This window comes from Merops nubicus, unplaced genomic scaffold, assembly GCF_000691845.1.
Source record: "Merops nubicus isolate BGI_N331 unplaced genomic scaffold, ASM69184v1 scaffold53740, whole genome shotgun sequence".
Classification (NCBI taxonomy): Eukaryota; Metazoa; Chordata; class Aves; order Coraciiformes; family Meropidae; genus Merops; species Merops nubicus.
The window spans coordinates 1-14,251 of record NW_008581883.1 but is presented as its reverse complement, the minus strand read 5'-3'; the positions used below and the strand labels follow the sequence as shown (position 1 = coordinate 14,251).

General features: G+C 37.6%; 1 protein-coding gene across 1 annotated transcript; it reads right to left on the bottom strand.

Annotated features, from left to right (window-relative positions):
* Window positions 1-131: 131 nt before the first annotated feature.
* Window positions 132-12,958, bottom strand: LOC103768538 (putative short-chain dehydrogenase/reductase family 42E member 2; the record flags this gene model as incomplete). The annotated part of the gene is made up of 11 exons (XM_008935685.1): window positions 132-312; window positions 2,943-3,115; window positions 4,352-4,425; window positions 4,756-4,819; window positions 5,640-5,705; window positions 6,945-7,082; window positions 7,593-7,675; window positions 8,520-8,595; window positions 10,096-10,214; window positions 12,016-12,076; window positions 12,863-12,958. Coding segments are annotated over 11 exons (1,131 nt in total), but the record flags the coding sequence as incomplete, so codon positions are not given.
* Between the last annotated feature and the right edge of the window lie 1,293 nt (window positions 12,959-14,251).

Here is a 14,251-nt window from a genome sequence, read left to right as displayed (position 1 = left end):
TGGGGCCCCGCAGCCCCCGTGGGCCCCCACAACCCTCCCGGGGTCCTGCTCGTTCCACAGACTCCCTGGGTCCCATTCATCTTGCAGAGTCTTCGTGGGGTATTGCTCATCCTGCAGCATTCCCTGGGATTCTACTCATCCCGCAGCATTCCCGGGTTCTCGCAGCATCCCTCGGGTCCCGTAGCATCCCGCAGCACTTCTGGGTCCCCACCGCACCTCTGGTGGCTCTTACCTCCATGTGCCTCCGTGCAGCCGCGACCGCTGCGGGAAAACATCCTGTCGGTGGCTAGGGCTCCATCCACACTGAGACACCTGTGGAACGGGTCGTTCAGGAAAAAAACAACATCTCTGGATCACCAGCTGGATAGTCGGTGGCAGGACATGGCTCAGAGAGATGCAGAGCATCAGAAACACCTGCAAAAGAGCTGGAATCCCCGAAGAGGGAACGTAATCATAAACAAATAGGCACTAAGGTCCCCGCACCCCTGAGCTGGCAGCAGGTCTCTGGTCAGCTCTGTGGTCACTCGTGCCTGGGAGGATGTCAAAAGGCTGCAGAATTTCAGAGTTGCCTGTTCCAGGCAAAAAAACTTTGAACACATTTACCTCTTCTGTTATAGCTGTGCCATGTCTGAATGTTCATATTAAATTTTAATCATTTAAAGACACACTTGCAATTATGTTGGAGCATCAGTAACTCAAACAATAGCTAGCTTAAATTGAGACTCGGTAAAGACTGACAGAAGTGAGACAGCTGGCTACTCCAGACTGAGACTAAAAGTTGTCTTAAAACTTCAAATGTTGGATTTCTAATAATGAATCAAGTGAATGAAGCCAATTAGTATTAGTCAGTCCTGATGTAGAAAGCCTCTTACCTGAAATAACAAATCAGAGGTTTGCCGTTACAGGGCTGGAGTGGTTGGGCGCCTTGGGGACTCACAAGCACAAAGCCAGAGAATTCCTTGGTTAGTCCTTACTGAGGAGCATCCAAAAAAACACCACACACAGCCTGCACTTCTCGCAGGGCTGCAGCCAACTGCCTGACATCTCTTCTGAATGTTGGTGTCATCTGGGATGGAGTCCTGAGCTATTAGTCTAATAAAAATATATGAAAGATTCATAAATAACTAATTTAAAAGCAAATGGAATGTTTGCATACAGTTAAAACACTCGGGCTGGGAAGTAACTTTACACTTGTGGTTTTCTATTCTGCTTTCCCCCTGCAGTGCTTGCTCATGGGTCAGTCAGCTGCACCTCTGCATTGGTAAATTGTGAATTTAACCAGTTTTAATCAAATTTGGGTAAAGTTCTCATGTATACTGAATTTCTTCACATTTTCTGACAACAGGGAGTCAGGAATAGGAGAAAGGGCTAAGCAGTGCCTCTGCTAAGGGAAGATGGACAGCGTGAGCTCAGTTTTTATGGACAAGGATGATCTCCAAATGCAAGCCTGTAAAAGACCAGGCTTTACTGCTTTCACTGAACACAGAACTACCTGTCTAAAAAAAGGGGAAAAAAAAAAAAAAAAAAAAGAGAAACAAATCTTTGCTCATATTAGCTTCAGTGGTAGCTGTGGTTGCTCACACATTTTCCTGCCACTGTATGCTGTGCTTTACCTGTAATATTTGATTCTCGTAGGGCTGCTGTAAGCTGTCCTGTGTGCCCTGCAAATTTAAAGATAAAATGAGAGCATCTCCTTAAGCTTACTGGTCTTAAAAATCCTGTAAATTGTTAACACAAAGACAAGCTAAATACATAGTGGAGATAATCGGATGGCAAAGCTCTCCTGTCACTCTCTTTTGTGACCCACCCTGCCAAGTACAGCTCTCTTGATTCACACGGGGTGGGGGGAGGAAGAGGGGGAGCAGTTGCTTCCTGGCAAGAGTAGAGCTGCTCCTTGAGAAAACCCTGGTGAGAGGTAGCCTTATGAAAATTTATCGGGGCTACATGTGCTACGTGTACATGTAGTACGCATGTAGCACATGTAGCTCAAGTAGTACAATCCACCCAAGAAGCAACTAACATGTCTCCTGAAAGGGGAAAAGAGAGAGGCTGGATCTTCACTCAGGTCTTGGCACTTGGCTTGCCTGCTCCCCTTGAAATGGCAATTCGCTGAACGAAGAGAGTGTGCCAGCACAGGAACACGATCACAGACAGTGTGACTTACCTTCATTTACAAGGCAAGGCAGCTGAAACAGGCTGTTGAACTCCAAGGTCTCATGTGCCCTCCCCTCCCTCCCACTTCCCACTGCCTCGTTAAAAACAGTGTTTGTTTCAGTTATTATTTTTTTATTGGCTTGAAAGAATATTATTTGATTTACAAACACATAATGTTATTACATTTTTTACAAAGCTTTTGAACAACAAAACTACTTTACATAAATAAGACTTTCATTCCTCTTAGCACCTGTTATGTATAAATATCTGCTTTTCATATTTTCGGTACTATTTCCCAGGTCTTTGTAATTCCTCATACTAATGTACAGTAGCTGTAGCAGTGGCTTCCTCAGAGGATTTTTAGTCAGCTTTTTCTTCACTGGAGCTATTGCACCTGTTACAGCACTGCAGTCCTACAATGACTCCTCTTCTTCCAATTTCTTACCCTCTGGAACTATTTTTGCAGGAAGCAATCAATTAATGAAGACCCATTAAATGTACCCGTTAGCAGTGAACTCCTCTGATTTTATGACACTGCATTGTCCTTTAGGAACATTTCCTGATCTGTCAGGATCAGGATCCTGATCTGTACAATTTTGTGGGGTTTTGTTTGGTTGATTTTAATGCAATCAAAGAGATGTTATCATAACAATAATAATAATAAAGTCTGTAATGACTGAGGAATGTACTATGACCAGATCATTAATACTCAGAAATAAAACTAGGTTTTCTGCAACAGGTGGGTAGTTATTTAATTTTAGAAGAAAGAAAGAAAGATGAAACCTAACAAAATGCCAAAAGCAAACACCATTTTAAGGAATGTATGATCTTCTTGGCAAGTGGGTCTCGTTTTAAGATAATGATCCACAGAATCGGCAAAAGAGAATTTCTCCGGTCTGTAACCAAGCTGATTTCGGGCCTTGTCTATGCGGAAAGTGTGCGTGACAGTCATGTTCCACACCTAAAATCCAAACGGACAGTTACAGAAGTGACTTCAATATCTGATTTTTTAAAACTTGGATGAAAATATGTCACCAGTGATATTACAGTGGAATTAAAAACATGAATAAAGACAGACATGCAAAAATGCATGCATTTTGGAATCCAACTCTGGCCAGAGCTAACAAAATGAGCTGATGTAGCTGACAGGTAAAGAAAGAACCAAAGCTCAACGGACTGGGTGCAGAAGGAGTTTGTGACACAAATTTCTCACTTGTGAATGTGAGATAAAGAACTAGGGAAATCCCATGCAACAGATCCGCATGCTTCTCTCAAACCTAGCTCCTCCTTACAGAGAGATGGGCCATGGAAGTGGATAAATGCATTACTGGAGAGCGGTGCAGCTTCTCTACTTTGCAGAAATGCATTGATCTAAGGAGTGGAAAACACACACTACTGGAGTTACATCCTCCTTCTCTGAATGCATACTACCTGTGAAAGTGCTTAAGTTGCACAGTCTCAATGACTTCTGCTTCAGATATAGAACTAATGTAGAAGTAAGCATAAAATCAGATTGGTAAATTGTGGAATAACTGAAAAGGTACAGCAGAAGTTAATGAGGTCCATTTGGTTCCTTCAGTGTCCTATTATGCTACATGCTACAATACAGTAAGATACTAGGTCGTAAAGCAGTTAAAGCATTTTGGCTTATATTATAAAATCATAATATTGTACAAAACCATAACTTAGATAAGAATTAATTTGTTCAGAAGCTTTTTGTTTGGTTGTTTTTTTTTTGTTTTCCCGAGACTACTATCTTTTCATTTCAATTTAGAATTATTTTTAGTGGACTTTCTAATTATTGCTATCACTTTGACCTGAGGCTCTTGCTCTGTACTCCTGGACCACCTTCCTTTCACAAGTAGTTCCACAGCATGGAACTAGAAATGAAAATGTAAAGCCTGCTTTCCTCTTTGTGACAGTTTCATGTCAGCTGCTCTGTCTTGTACCTCTAGGATGTTTTTCTGGATCACCTAATCTTCAAGAAGGACTAATTTCTGATGATTTTATAAGGGGTGGCCAGGATGGTGTGGAACAATCAGGCTACAAAGTGACTGTGTAAGCCCTGAATGGACTATGCCCTAACCAGAAAAACAGAGCTCTAATGCAGACAGTCCTGTCTGCATCCAAAGAGTGCATCATGTACTTCACTAGAATTTTGGCCAGAAATATATAAACATTCTTTCTATGTATTTACCTCATTTCTTGTCAAGAAAGGTGTAAAGTTAAAAACCGGCTTCAGTATCAGGTGCAGATATTCCATGACAATGGCTGTGAAACAGAAAGTTACTGAATGAGACAACTGGATAACAATAAAACTGACATGTTGACACTGCATGTCCTGTAATTCCTACTGGTATCAGAGGATGCAAGTAAGGTGGCAGAAGACAGTGTTTAACTTATAAGGTACATGATGTACTCAGTTCATGAATAGCCTTTAAACTTTACCTGGTATAATTAATGCCAAATGGCATAAGCAATTATTACTAATTAGCATAATGTTAAATTATATAATTACAATTTGGGTCCCTGCATTTTCTAAAACCGTTATACAAATTAAAAATTAAATACCACAATAATTCTGTATTTTATTATTTTTACCTGCTATATGAACCAGGAGAACAGGAATATGTATCCAGGGTTTCTTGTAGCCTAATTTTTCAAACTGGAAAGGTATAAAAGGAAAGAATAACAGAGCATTTGTACCAAATTGAGCATGTCAATGAAGCATGAAAATGGAAAAATCAATTTTGATAAAATATGTATCTAAACTTTTTTTCCAGCTAATCATTCTATCAATACCAGTAGTAAAAAAAAGTGATTGAAAACCACTATTCATTCTTCAGAGCCCACCTCCCACCCTTCAAATGCAATTAGATGGTAAAGGGGGAACAAAGCTATTTCTGAGAGGCAAGTGACTGAGGCTGGAATACTTAACTACATTAGATACAGGCCCATCGTTCTACTGCAATAATTTTCCTTGAAGACTTCTCTGTGTTGGCATTGCAGTAGCAGAATGTTAGCATGCTGCTAAAGATCCCAGCCTCGTGCTTCTGAAAATATAATGTTGCCTCTTTTTAGCTTTCAGGATGCTATTCTAAATGTCCTTCTCTTTTGTGCTGTACTTGATGGCAGAACACAGAAATAAACAATAGTTATAAAAGGCATCCCAGGTGCTACTAGTGAAACTTTTCGTGCACTGTGAGCTTACTTTACAGAAATGCTGCTGTTCTGTAACAGGTTCTATACTTCTCAACTAAAGTCTCTCAAAACAGTAAGGGCCCAACTTCAGTTATGCATATCCAGAACTTCCCTTACAGTCAGTAGAACTTTGGGATATGTAGGGAGAACAGGACTGACTTTAATGTTAAATAATCCAGTAGCTAATGTGCATTGAACTTCATTTAGTTAGTATTGTCGTTTAGTTAAGGGCATGGATAGGGCCCGCGTGGTGCGTTAGAGCTAGATGTGTGTGCAATACATACTAAAGGGACTATCCATTCAGAAAACACCACGCTTTCACCATCGTGTATGTAATACGCCTGACCACTCTGTGAAAGGAGGAGAGAAAAACAATTACAAAAACATTATACATAGGATGGCATTTTCTTTCTCTTACCTACCTATCTTCTTTGATTTTATGAGTAACACGCTAGCATCCTTATGGTGAATGTACACAAATCAGCTCAGCACTGGATTCCACTGTGATCTCCAACATGTCTCATACTTTTGGGTAAACCCATGGGTAGTAGAGCTACTCATTATTAACCATGGGGTAACATAGATAAAAACTTGATTTCACTATGTAGTAACCTAACTGTTAAGGGTGTTAAGTTCTTCAGAATATGCAGGGGACAGAATTATCTTCCTGAGTCAAACAGAAGTGGCAACAGCGACAGCATTTCATAAACGCAGCTTTTTGAGGTCAAGCTTCAACTGTGGCCAATTTTCTGATGAAAACAAATTCAGTATATATATTCTGTGGGGCACGTGACAGTGCCTGAAACCACTTTTAGCTTCCAGTCTATCGTTTTCCAGCTTTCAGAATGTGCAGACCATACCTGCTTGACAGCTGTGCTCTGAATGAAGTCTGTCCAGCCGTGAGCACTATGAACACCTGAGCAGCCATGCAGACACTGGGAGTCTGGGCAGGATATCATTCTAAAACAGCTGCATAGCTCCCAAGCACTTAACGAGTTAACAGCACACTGAGAAGTCTTCAGAGGTATCTGTACTTGTTGCCTATACGTTCCTACCGATAGACTGAAGCTGAAGCCTTCAGGAGCTGTGAATGTAGCAGCTGCTACAGCACTAACAGGTTTATAATGTTTCAAAGTCCTCTGCTTGTTGCAGCCTTTAGGACCAGTACAAGAAAAACGTTTTAAAATTTTCCATTAATTTTATACATCTCCATTTGGAATTTTCTACCCTGAAAATGAAACTGGAATGCATCAGAATGGCTGCTGTAAATTCTATGCATCTAGAATCAGAATCTATTTTCAAAAGAATACCAGAATATATAAATTTGCATGATGGCGACTATATTAATCTTGTTAAAAATATTATTTCTTCCTATCAGACAGGAGAAGATACATTTTCAAAACAGAAGAAACCAGCATCAAAACATTAGCAGAATGTTTTTACTGTCCATGTGCTTACAGAGCCACACACCATTTTTGGTATTTTAGCACACAACCTTTTGGAGCATCTTTGATTTTAAAACATGAAAAAATAAACCTATTTGAGAGCTAAAGCTGCTGGGACACAATGTTTACTTATTGTTCACTTACAGCTATATAACACTTCTCAGAGGTGAGTGCCTCAGCAGCTAGTAAGTGAGCTTGTACTAGATTTCCTATATGAACCCAGTTCATCTGGACTTTGGGATTCCCAAACTTGAAGTTAAATAGTCTACGCTGGATATTTACCTGTAGAAATAGAAAACACAAAATAACTATGTTATTCTTTTATTTTGCAGTTTAACATATTCATTTTGGCTCAGCCCAAATACTTCAGAATTTGCTGTATTTGTGTACAATTACAGCACAGGAAATGAGTCACAAAAAAAACTCCAAACTAGTTGATGGGTTTATAAATCAAGGACTGTTGTGGACTGCTATGCAGTGATAAAATATGGTGACATAACATTTGGCTGAAATGAAAGTACACATTTAAAAGACAGTATATCCCTTAAACAACACAAACCTAGTTCTTATGGCATTTCAGCCTTGCATTTTTTCTTTTCACTTAAAAGTACAGCTCAATTCTTGTTATTTCTGCAGTGCTATTTGTTATCTTGCATCGTATGACTTGCCACCAAACTTTCACAACAGTCTTCCTGACGGAATTATCAAGAGCTGTAATCAAGCCACTTCCACTTGTGTTATGCCCTTACAACCACTTGTAGTGTCCCCTAGAGCTGACTACATAACACATACAGCTACTCGTGGCAGGTGGTGCTGCTCTTCTGGTCCGTATATGCCTGGTGGACGAAGCACGCAAGTATGGAGCTTATCCCCTCCTTGGAGAGAGAACAAAATATTTTCAGATAGCTTGGATATCAATGTTTGGCTGCCATATGTCATCTGAATTTTACACTGTGAAAGTAAGGGATCAGTCTGACCATTCTATGGGATTAGGCTTCCTAGCAACCTGCTTTCAGTTCTGTATAAAATTGAATTCAGTAGTAGTGAGAGATCCTGGCTTGGAACTGAGGAACTGAATCCCTCTGACCACAGAAGTGTTTGAATAAGAACAGAATAAATCAAACTTTCCTAAAGATATGCCCCCTGCTTGACTGACTTTTGCTATTTATTATAGATATAAGTTTATAACGCACATATTTGTCCATTATTGTAGACACATGCAATACTGGAAGATCATTCAATTTGCTGCATGTAGACATCTTGCTTGTTTGCAGCTCAGTGCCATCACAAAGGAAAGGAAAAGGTCTCTAAGAGGCTTTCAAATTAGTTAGACTATTTTAAACCAAAATGAATACTTTAAGCTCTACACATGAATCAGTAAGCAGACCCCTCTGACTCCTGAGAATAAGCACAATTACACCATTTATGTGGGGAAGTCTAAGAGATGTGGGCATTTGCTCAGTAGTTAATCAAGGATGCTAAAATTGAATCCCCACCTAATTAACGTTTGCCAGCTTTTCAGGTGAGAGAAATCAGTAGGAATAACAAAGTAGGCACATAAAACCAAAGAGAAATATTTCCCTTGCCACATACAGACCTTTTTTCTAATTTTTCTAATTTCAGTTAAAGTATACTAGTTATTGATAGATGAGTAACCAGAGAATGGAATACCCATTAGCACTAGTAATGATAGGAAACCCACAAATATTTTATATGTACCTTTGAGCAAAGTTCCATTAGCAGCAAGAATCATCTGATCTGCAATTGCCTTTGTTCTAGAGTAGTGATTAAATTGCTATAAAGAAAGGCAGCATATGATCAACATTTTAATCACATTATTGTGTCTGTAAAGGCAAACTTACTGTTTATATCTGATAACATTTAAATTTAGCCAGTGTGTACACAGCTAAGTAAAACCAAACTAGAAATAACAAGATATAGCAAGTATAGCAAGAAACTTATCAGACTTGCATTTTAATTGCACAAGTTTAGCTTCAGAATGAATTTAATTCCATAAGTATTTAATTAACTCACTTGTGCTGTATGTACTGGAAAATTTAATATCAAGCCAGATGTTCTGGTGGGTCAGATAATTTTATTTTGAGAAACCATTTTTTAATTGGAAAAAGTTTTTTTTAAAACAGTAAATTAAATATGAAATTAAAGAGTCAGACTTTCCTAAAAATGTTTCAATTTCTTACTGAATTCTTTATTCCTATTTGGGAAGTTATAAAAAATTCTCTCCCAGCTGTATTTTTTACTATTAACTTTAAAAATTGCACCCGAGTGTATTCAAACAACAGAATTCTGGACACAGCATTTGCTGGTTTAACAATTAACTATCCACACAAAGCTATTTCTGTATCTGTGGAATTTTTTATTCCCATACTTTATATTAAATCACACTTAAAAATCTCACTGTGGAAATTTTTTCTACTCTCCGGTGGCTTAATCACCTGCTCCATGTCCCCTCATGTCCCACCTACCTCTGCTGCTTGCTATGACATGGTCACCTGCAGGTGATGCCATGATTAGGGCTCAGACACATGCAGCAAGTTCCTGAAGCACTTTCTCAGGAGTCTGAGGTGCTGTGCAGGCTGTGCACCAACAGTCATACCCAACTAAGTATCTCAGGAGCCACCAACAGAGCAGTAGTCAGTCCTGTTTGGGATTCCTAGACACAGGATGCACATTCTAAAATTATAGCCTTTAACTGCAGGCAGTGTGCTAGGAGCAGGAAAGAACAAATGGGAAGAGTGGCCAGAATGCATTTAGCTTCAGCTTTCAGGCAGAAAACAGCTCCTACGTGATCACAGTAAAGAAGGAAATGGTATTTCAAAGCAGCCCTGAGGTGACTGTAACTACCACCTTCTTGCCTACAACACAAAAGCAAGGTTTGGGAACTTCCAAGAAGCAAAAATATGCATGATAAAGATCTAGAATTTGATATTTAACAATATTCTTCAACGCAAAGGCCAACAGGGGCCATAATATTCAGTATTTATATAGCAGAAGGCCCCTGAAAGCCCTTCCCCTTAAAATACTCTTGACAAATGTCACAGTCACTTTAAGAAAAGCGTTTGTAGGTATCTCACATCTGTCTAGTTATAGCAGATTGAAGCTACTATGATTTCAGTATTTCTTCACTAATCATGGGTCAGTTTTTATTAATGAAAATTAATGCCATGGAATTTGATGTGATCTACAGTAAAACAGCTTCTGCTCTCAGAACAACTGTCACATAGTCTGTCCTTGAGAGCACAGTAAATGCCATGTCATCACAGGAACAAAGTACCTTTTCCAGTGGAAAATAAGGCACAGTTTCTTCATCTCCTTCTTCAATAGGATCCCCTCCAAATACCACATTCACTGTACTGGTATATATCAGTCTAGGGATATTTCTTTGTTTGCAGACTGCAAGGGTATACAAAATGAATTATTTTAAAACAAAAATAAAGAGTGAGAAACAACACATGAACTGACAGCTTCTCTTTTTGAAAACATATTTATAGAAAAAATATTTTCATTTTTACATTAGGTTATCATTTAATGTAGCATTATCTCTCATTCAGCTAGAATTTTTCATCCCAAATATCTGCTACATAAATATTACATATTGTGGTTTTATGATTAGGTACCTGCAACTATCATATCACCAGTGGGTTGTAGTCATCAGCTGGAAAGATGAATTATCTTGGTGGGGGGAAAAAATTCCTCCTTTACTTCAGAAACATTTCTTAAAACATGCTCATTTTACAAACTGAATAAAAAGGAGATGAGTAAGAACATTTCTTGTGATCAAACAGCACTGGAAAACTCCCTGCTTCTTTCTGTAGGGGTAGTACTGTAGAGAGCAGCCTGTCTGTGGACCATGATTTTTGCCCTTACATGAGCAGTGAGCAGAAAGCAGTACTGCTTCTTGCACCACAGTTTTGTGGACATCTCTGCAGGTAAGTAAAGACATCAGAAAATGTGCTAACCCTCCCCACAACTGCACTGGCCTCAATGTGTTCCTAAGCGACAGGTGATGTGTTAGCAGGAAATATATATTGTTAGTGTATAATTAGTAGTACCCAAGATACAAATGAAATTATTCTTTACAAAACAACATCTTAATTATGGATTCCAGTTGGGTGTAAAGATACTATGTCTAAATTCTTCTGCATGCATGTCATTGCAAACTTGAATAACATAAATTTCCTTTTGATTTAACAATGCTCCTGAAGTTTAAGTGAACTAATAGGCAAAGTCAGTAATTTTTTAGACTTTATAGACCAGTAAGTCCAGTTGGTTCATTGGCTCATTTTCAAAATAATTAATGCAATTACTAAGTTGTAAATATATGGAACAAAACACAATAATAATATCTAGTACTAAAATATAGATTAACAGGTTCATGCTCCTCCCAGTTTCTTGCTTTGTTGGGAGCCTATGGAAATTTGACATGACCTGTTTCTGTGGGTCCAAAGGTTGAGGTAAGAAGGGAAAATGTGACGACCTCCTCTAACTCATTTAGTGTCTTATGTGCCTACCATTTTACTCTAATTTCTGCCTTTTTCTCATCCATAACCCACAGGCAGCATGAAAATGGATCTAAATAAAAACTGCTCTTCACAGTTTGCTTTTTGATTTTTTTTTCCCATTTGGTTCTTGAGGGAAAAACAAAGAGAAAGGAGTTTTTGTATTTACATTTTGAAATGTTCTGAATGGAATTGAATATACAGAAAGAAATCTACTAACATTTTCCAGAAACAGTAGTTATAAAATCAGGATATAATAAAAGGGGATTATATTCAGGCAGATACTCAGAAAGGACAGAAAATTTTCTATTTTAATGTGAACAAATAATAGCTACATATACTTAGCACAGCTATGCCTCCTGTTACCAAATACACAACAAACAGTACAATATCTCTTATGATATTTCTATGAGAAAATTATGTGGAGTAATGGGAAAAAATAACAAGTACATGTAAGAGTTTAAGTTGGTTTGCCAAAGAATGAAGTCCAGGTTGAAAACCTATCACAAATTCACACCAGTGGCAAACCTACCGGTTTTAATGGGACCTGTACACCTAGCTTTACATCATACTCTGAAAGGAGGGAGAGAAGAGACTCATTTTACTGTCAGATCAATACAGGAAACATCCAGTTACAAGCTTTATTTAAGTCATGGCTTGGAACAGACACAAAGAAAGAAAATCTAGGTACATACCATCAATTATTATTTTTGTGCCTCCAACATTTATGGACTCAATCTGATCTTTCTTTTGAAGCTAGAAATAGAGTTTGCATAAGATCTTAGTAATTGAACAAGTCACATTCAACATACAATTGTCACGATTTCCAGATCTAGAACAACTCTGGCCTTTCTGTGATACCTATGTTACAGTTCTCTGTCCTTCTGACATACAGTCATTTCTAGTAGTTGTGATTTTTATTGTCTAGTTCAGTGTATGAATAAAGTTGAAAAATGAAAGATAAAGTGCATCTGAAAGGAAACTACAATGCTTCAAGCTTTTTGTCAGACCCCAGATAATCCATAATACAGAAACAGGAAGTACAGGCAGGAGTTATGCTCCTCGAAAAGTTTCACATATTCTTGTTCCAGTGGCAATCTATCCAGTTCCCAGAAAAAAAATAGTAGGTTCATAACTTTTTTAATACCACCCTCTGTGAATATCACTGTTATTTAGCATAACTAGATTGAGTTGCTGGTCTATTTTCTTATGACTCTGAGTTTACAAGAAGAAAATGCATCAGCATTAGTTCTAGAGCAATACTGTCACACTTCTTCAGACTAGAGAAAAAGGACATACATTCTTACCCAAGATATTAATTCTATGACCTCATTTTGAGTATTTAGTGCAGCACATCAGTTTAATGCTCTGACATTTATTATTTAAGGAATACCTCCCTTGTTGCCTGTATGGATTACTTATCTTTATAAACTTAACTTCTGTCTGACATAAATATCATATAATTACATGCTTTACTACATGCAGACAAATATTTACTTTCATAAGAATAACAAAAGAAAACGTTAGGAAAATTGTACTTGCTTGTTCTAATCCTGATATTCCACATGCAGCCGCATGAAAAACACAGTCAGCATCTTCACATGCTTTGAACACTGCATCATAATCCCTCACATCACCCTGTAAAATGAGAAAAAAAAATGGATTTTTGACTGGCATAGCTCATTACATTCTGTACAGAACTAGTATTAACTCTGACTATTAAGGAAAACCTAAAGTAATTCTGATCAATTTTTCACAACATTTAACTAGCATTAAATAAAACAGAAACATGGACAAAGAAATCATGACTAAGAATTTCGTCAGCATTTTGTTTCAAAACAAATATGAATCTGTTGGCTTCAATTATAATGCATATTTTCACCCTTAGTCCTGCAGCCTGCAGGCTGACGAAACTTGTTTGACTTGAATGGGAGCAGCATATGCTTGAGGGCTGGAGAATCAAGTCCCAAGGACAATAAATCATAGCAGGAAGGGTTCAGCTGTTTGCCATTGAATCACCAAATAATCCTTTTCTCTTAGGACCTTAAGATCCCACTTGTGCAGTCTGGACAAACGTCTCTGCCCATCTGAGCTTTATTTTAGGTACACCGTATGACAATTTTAATTGCAGTTTGGTAGAAGATTAAAACAAAAACGTATGCACTATATGTATTTAATATTGTATTAATATACCTTAGTGTATTACAGTCATGTTATATGAAATACTCTATTTTATTGAACAGTACTGTATTAATAAATACACACACTATGCTGTGCTTAGAAAATTATACTGCATTTTTATACACCACATGATACTGTATAAATAATACTCCACATACATACAGATATCAATAAAATACCTTTCTTTTCAGAATTATATTTCAAAATATTATATTACTTAATCATAATGAAATTGATAGAATAATCACAGAAGAAATGGCGTGAGGTAATATTAAATCTGATCAGCTTTTAAATATGAACATTTTTCTTCTAGGGTTGCCAAAGTATTACACAAACATGGCTGACTTATACTTCCTACCTTCAATCAAATGCTGAAATAGCTAACCAGGATAAACAAAACTAGCAATCTTCAGATTGGATCCAGGCTTGGATCTCTGAAGTGACTTATTACTTTATTTACTAGATTCCAGAGTCACATTTTCTATGTAATTCACCTATACTTTGTAATATTTATTGTTTTAAAATTGAATTATAAAAAACCCTGTTCTCAGAAGATCATTTGTCATATCTCAAGTCTCCTTTAGAAAACGTAATTTGCCATCAAACCCCCAACTTCAATCAAATTATGTGGATTTGTATCATTAAAAAAAAAAAAAATCAAGCTTATGGTTCTTGAATGATTCCTCAATAATAATTTCTCTCTCTTCTATACTCTGTAACAGCCGTGTATGAAATTGGACTTAAGAACAA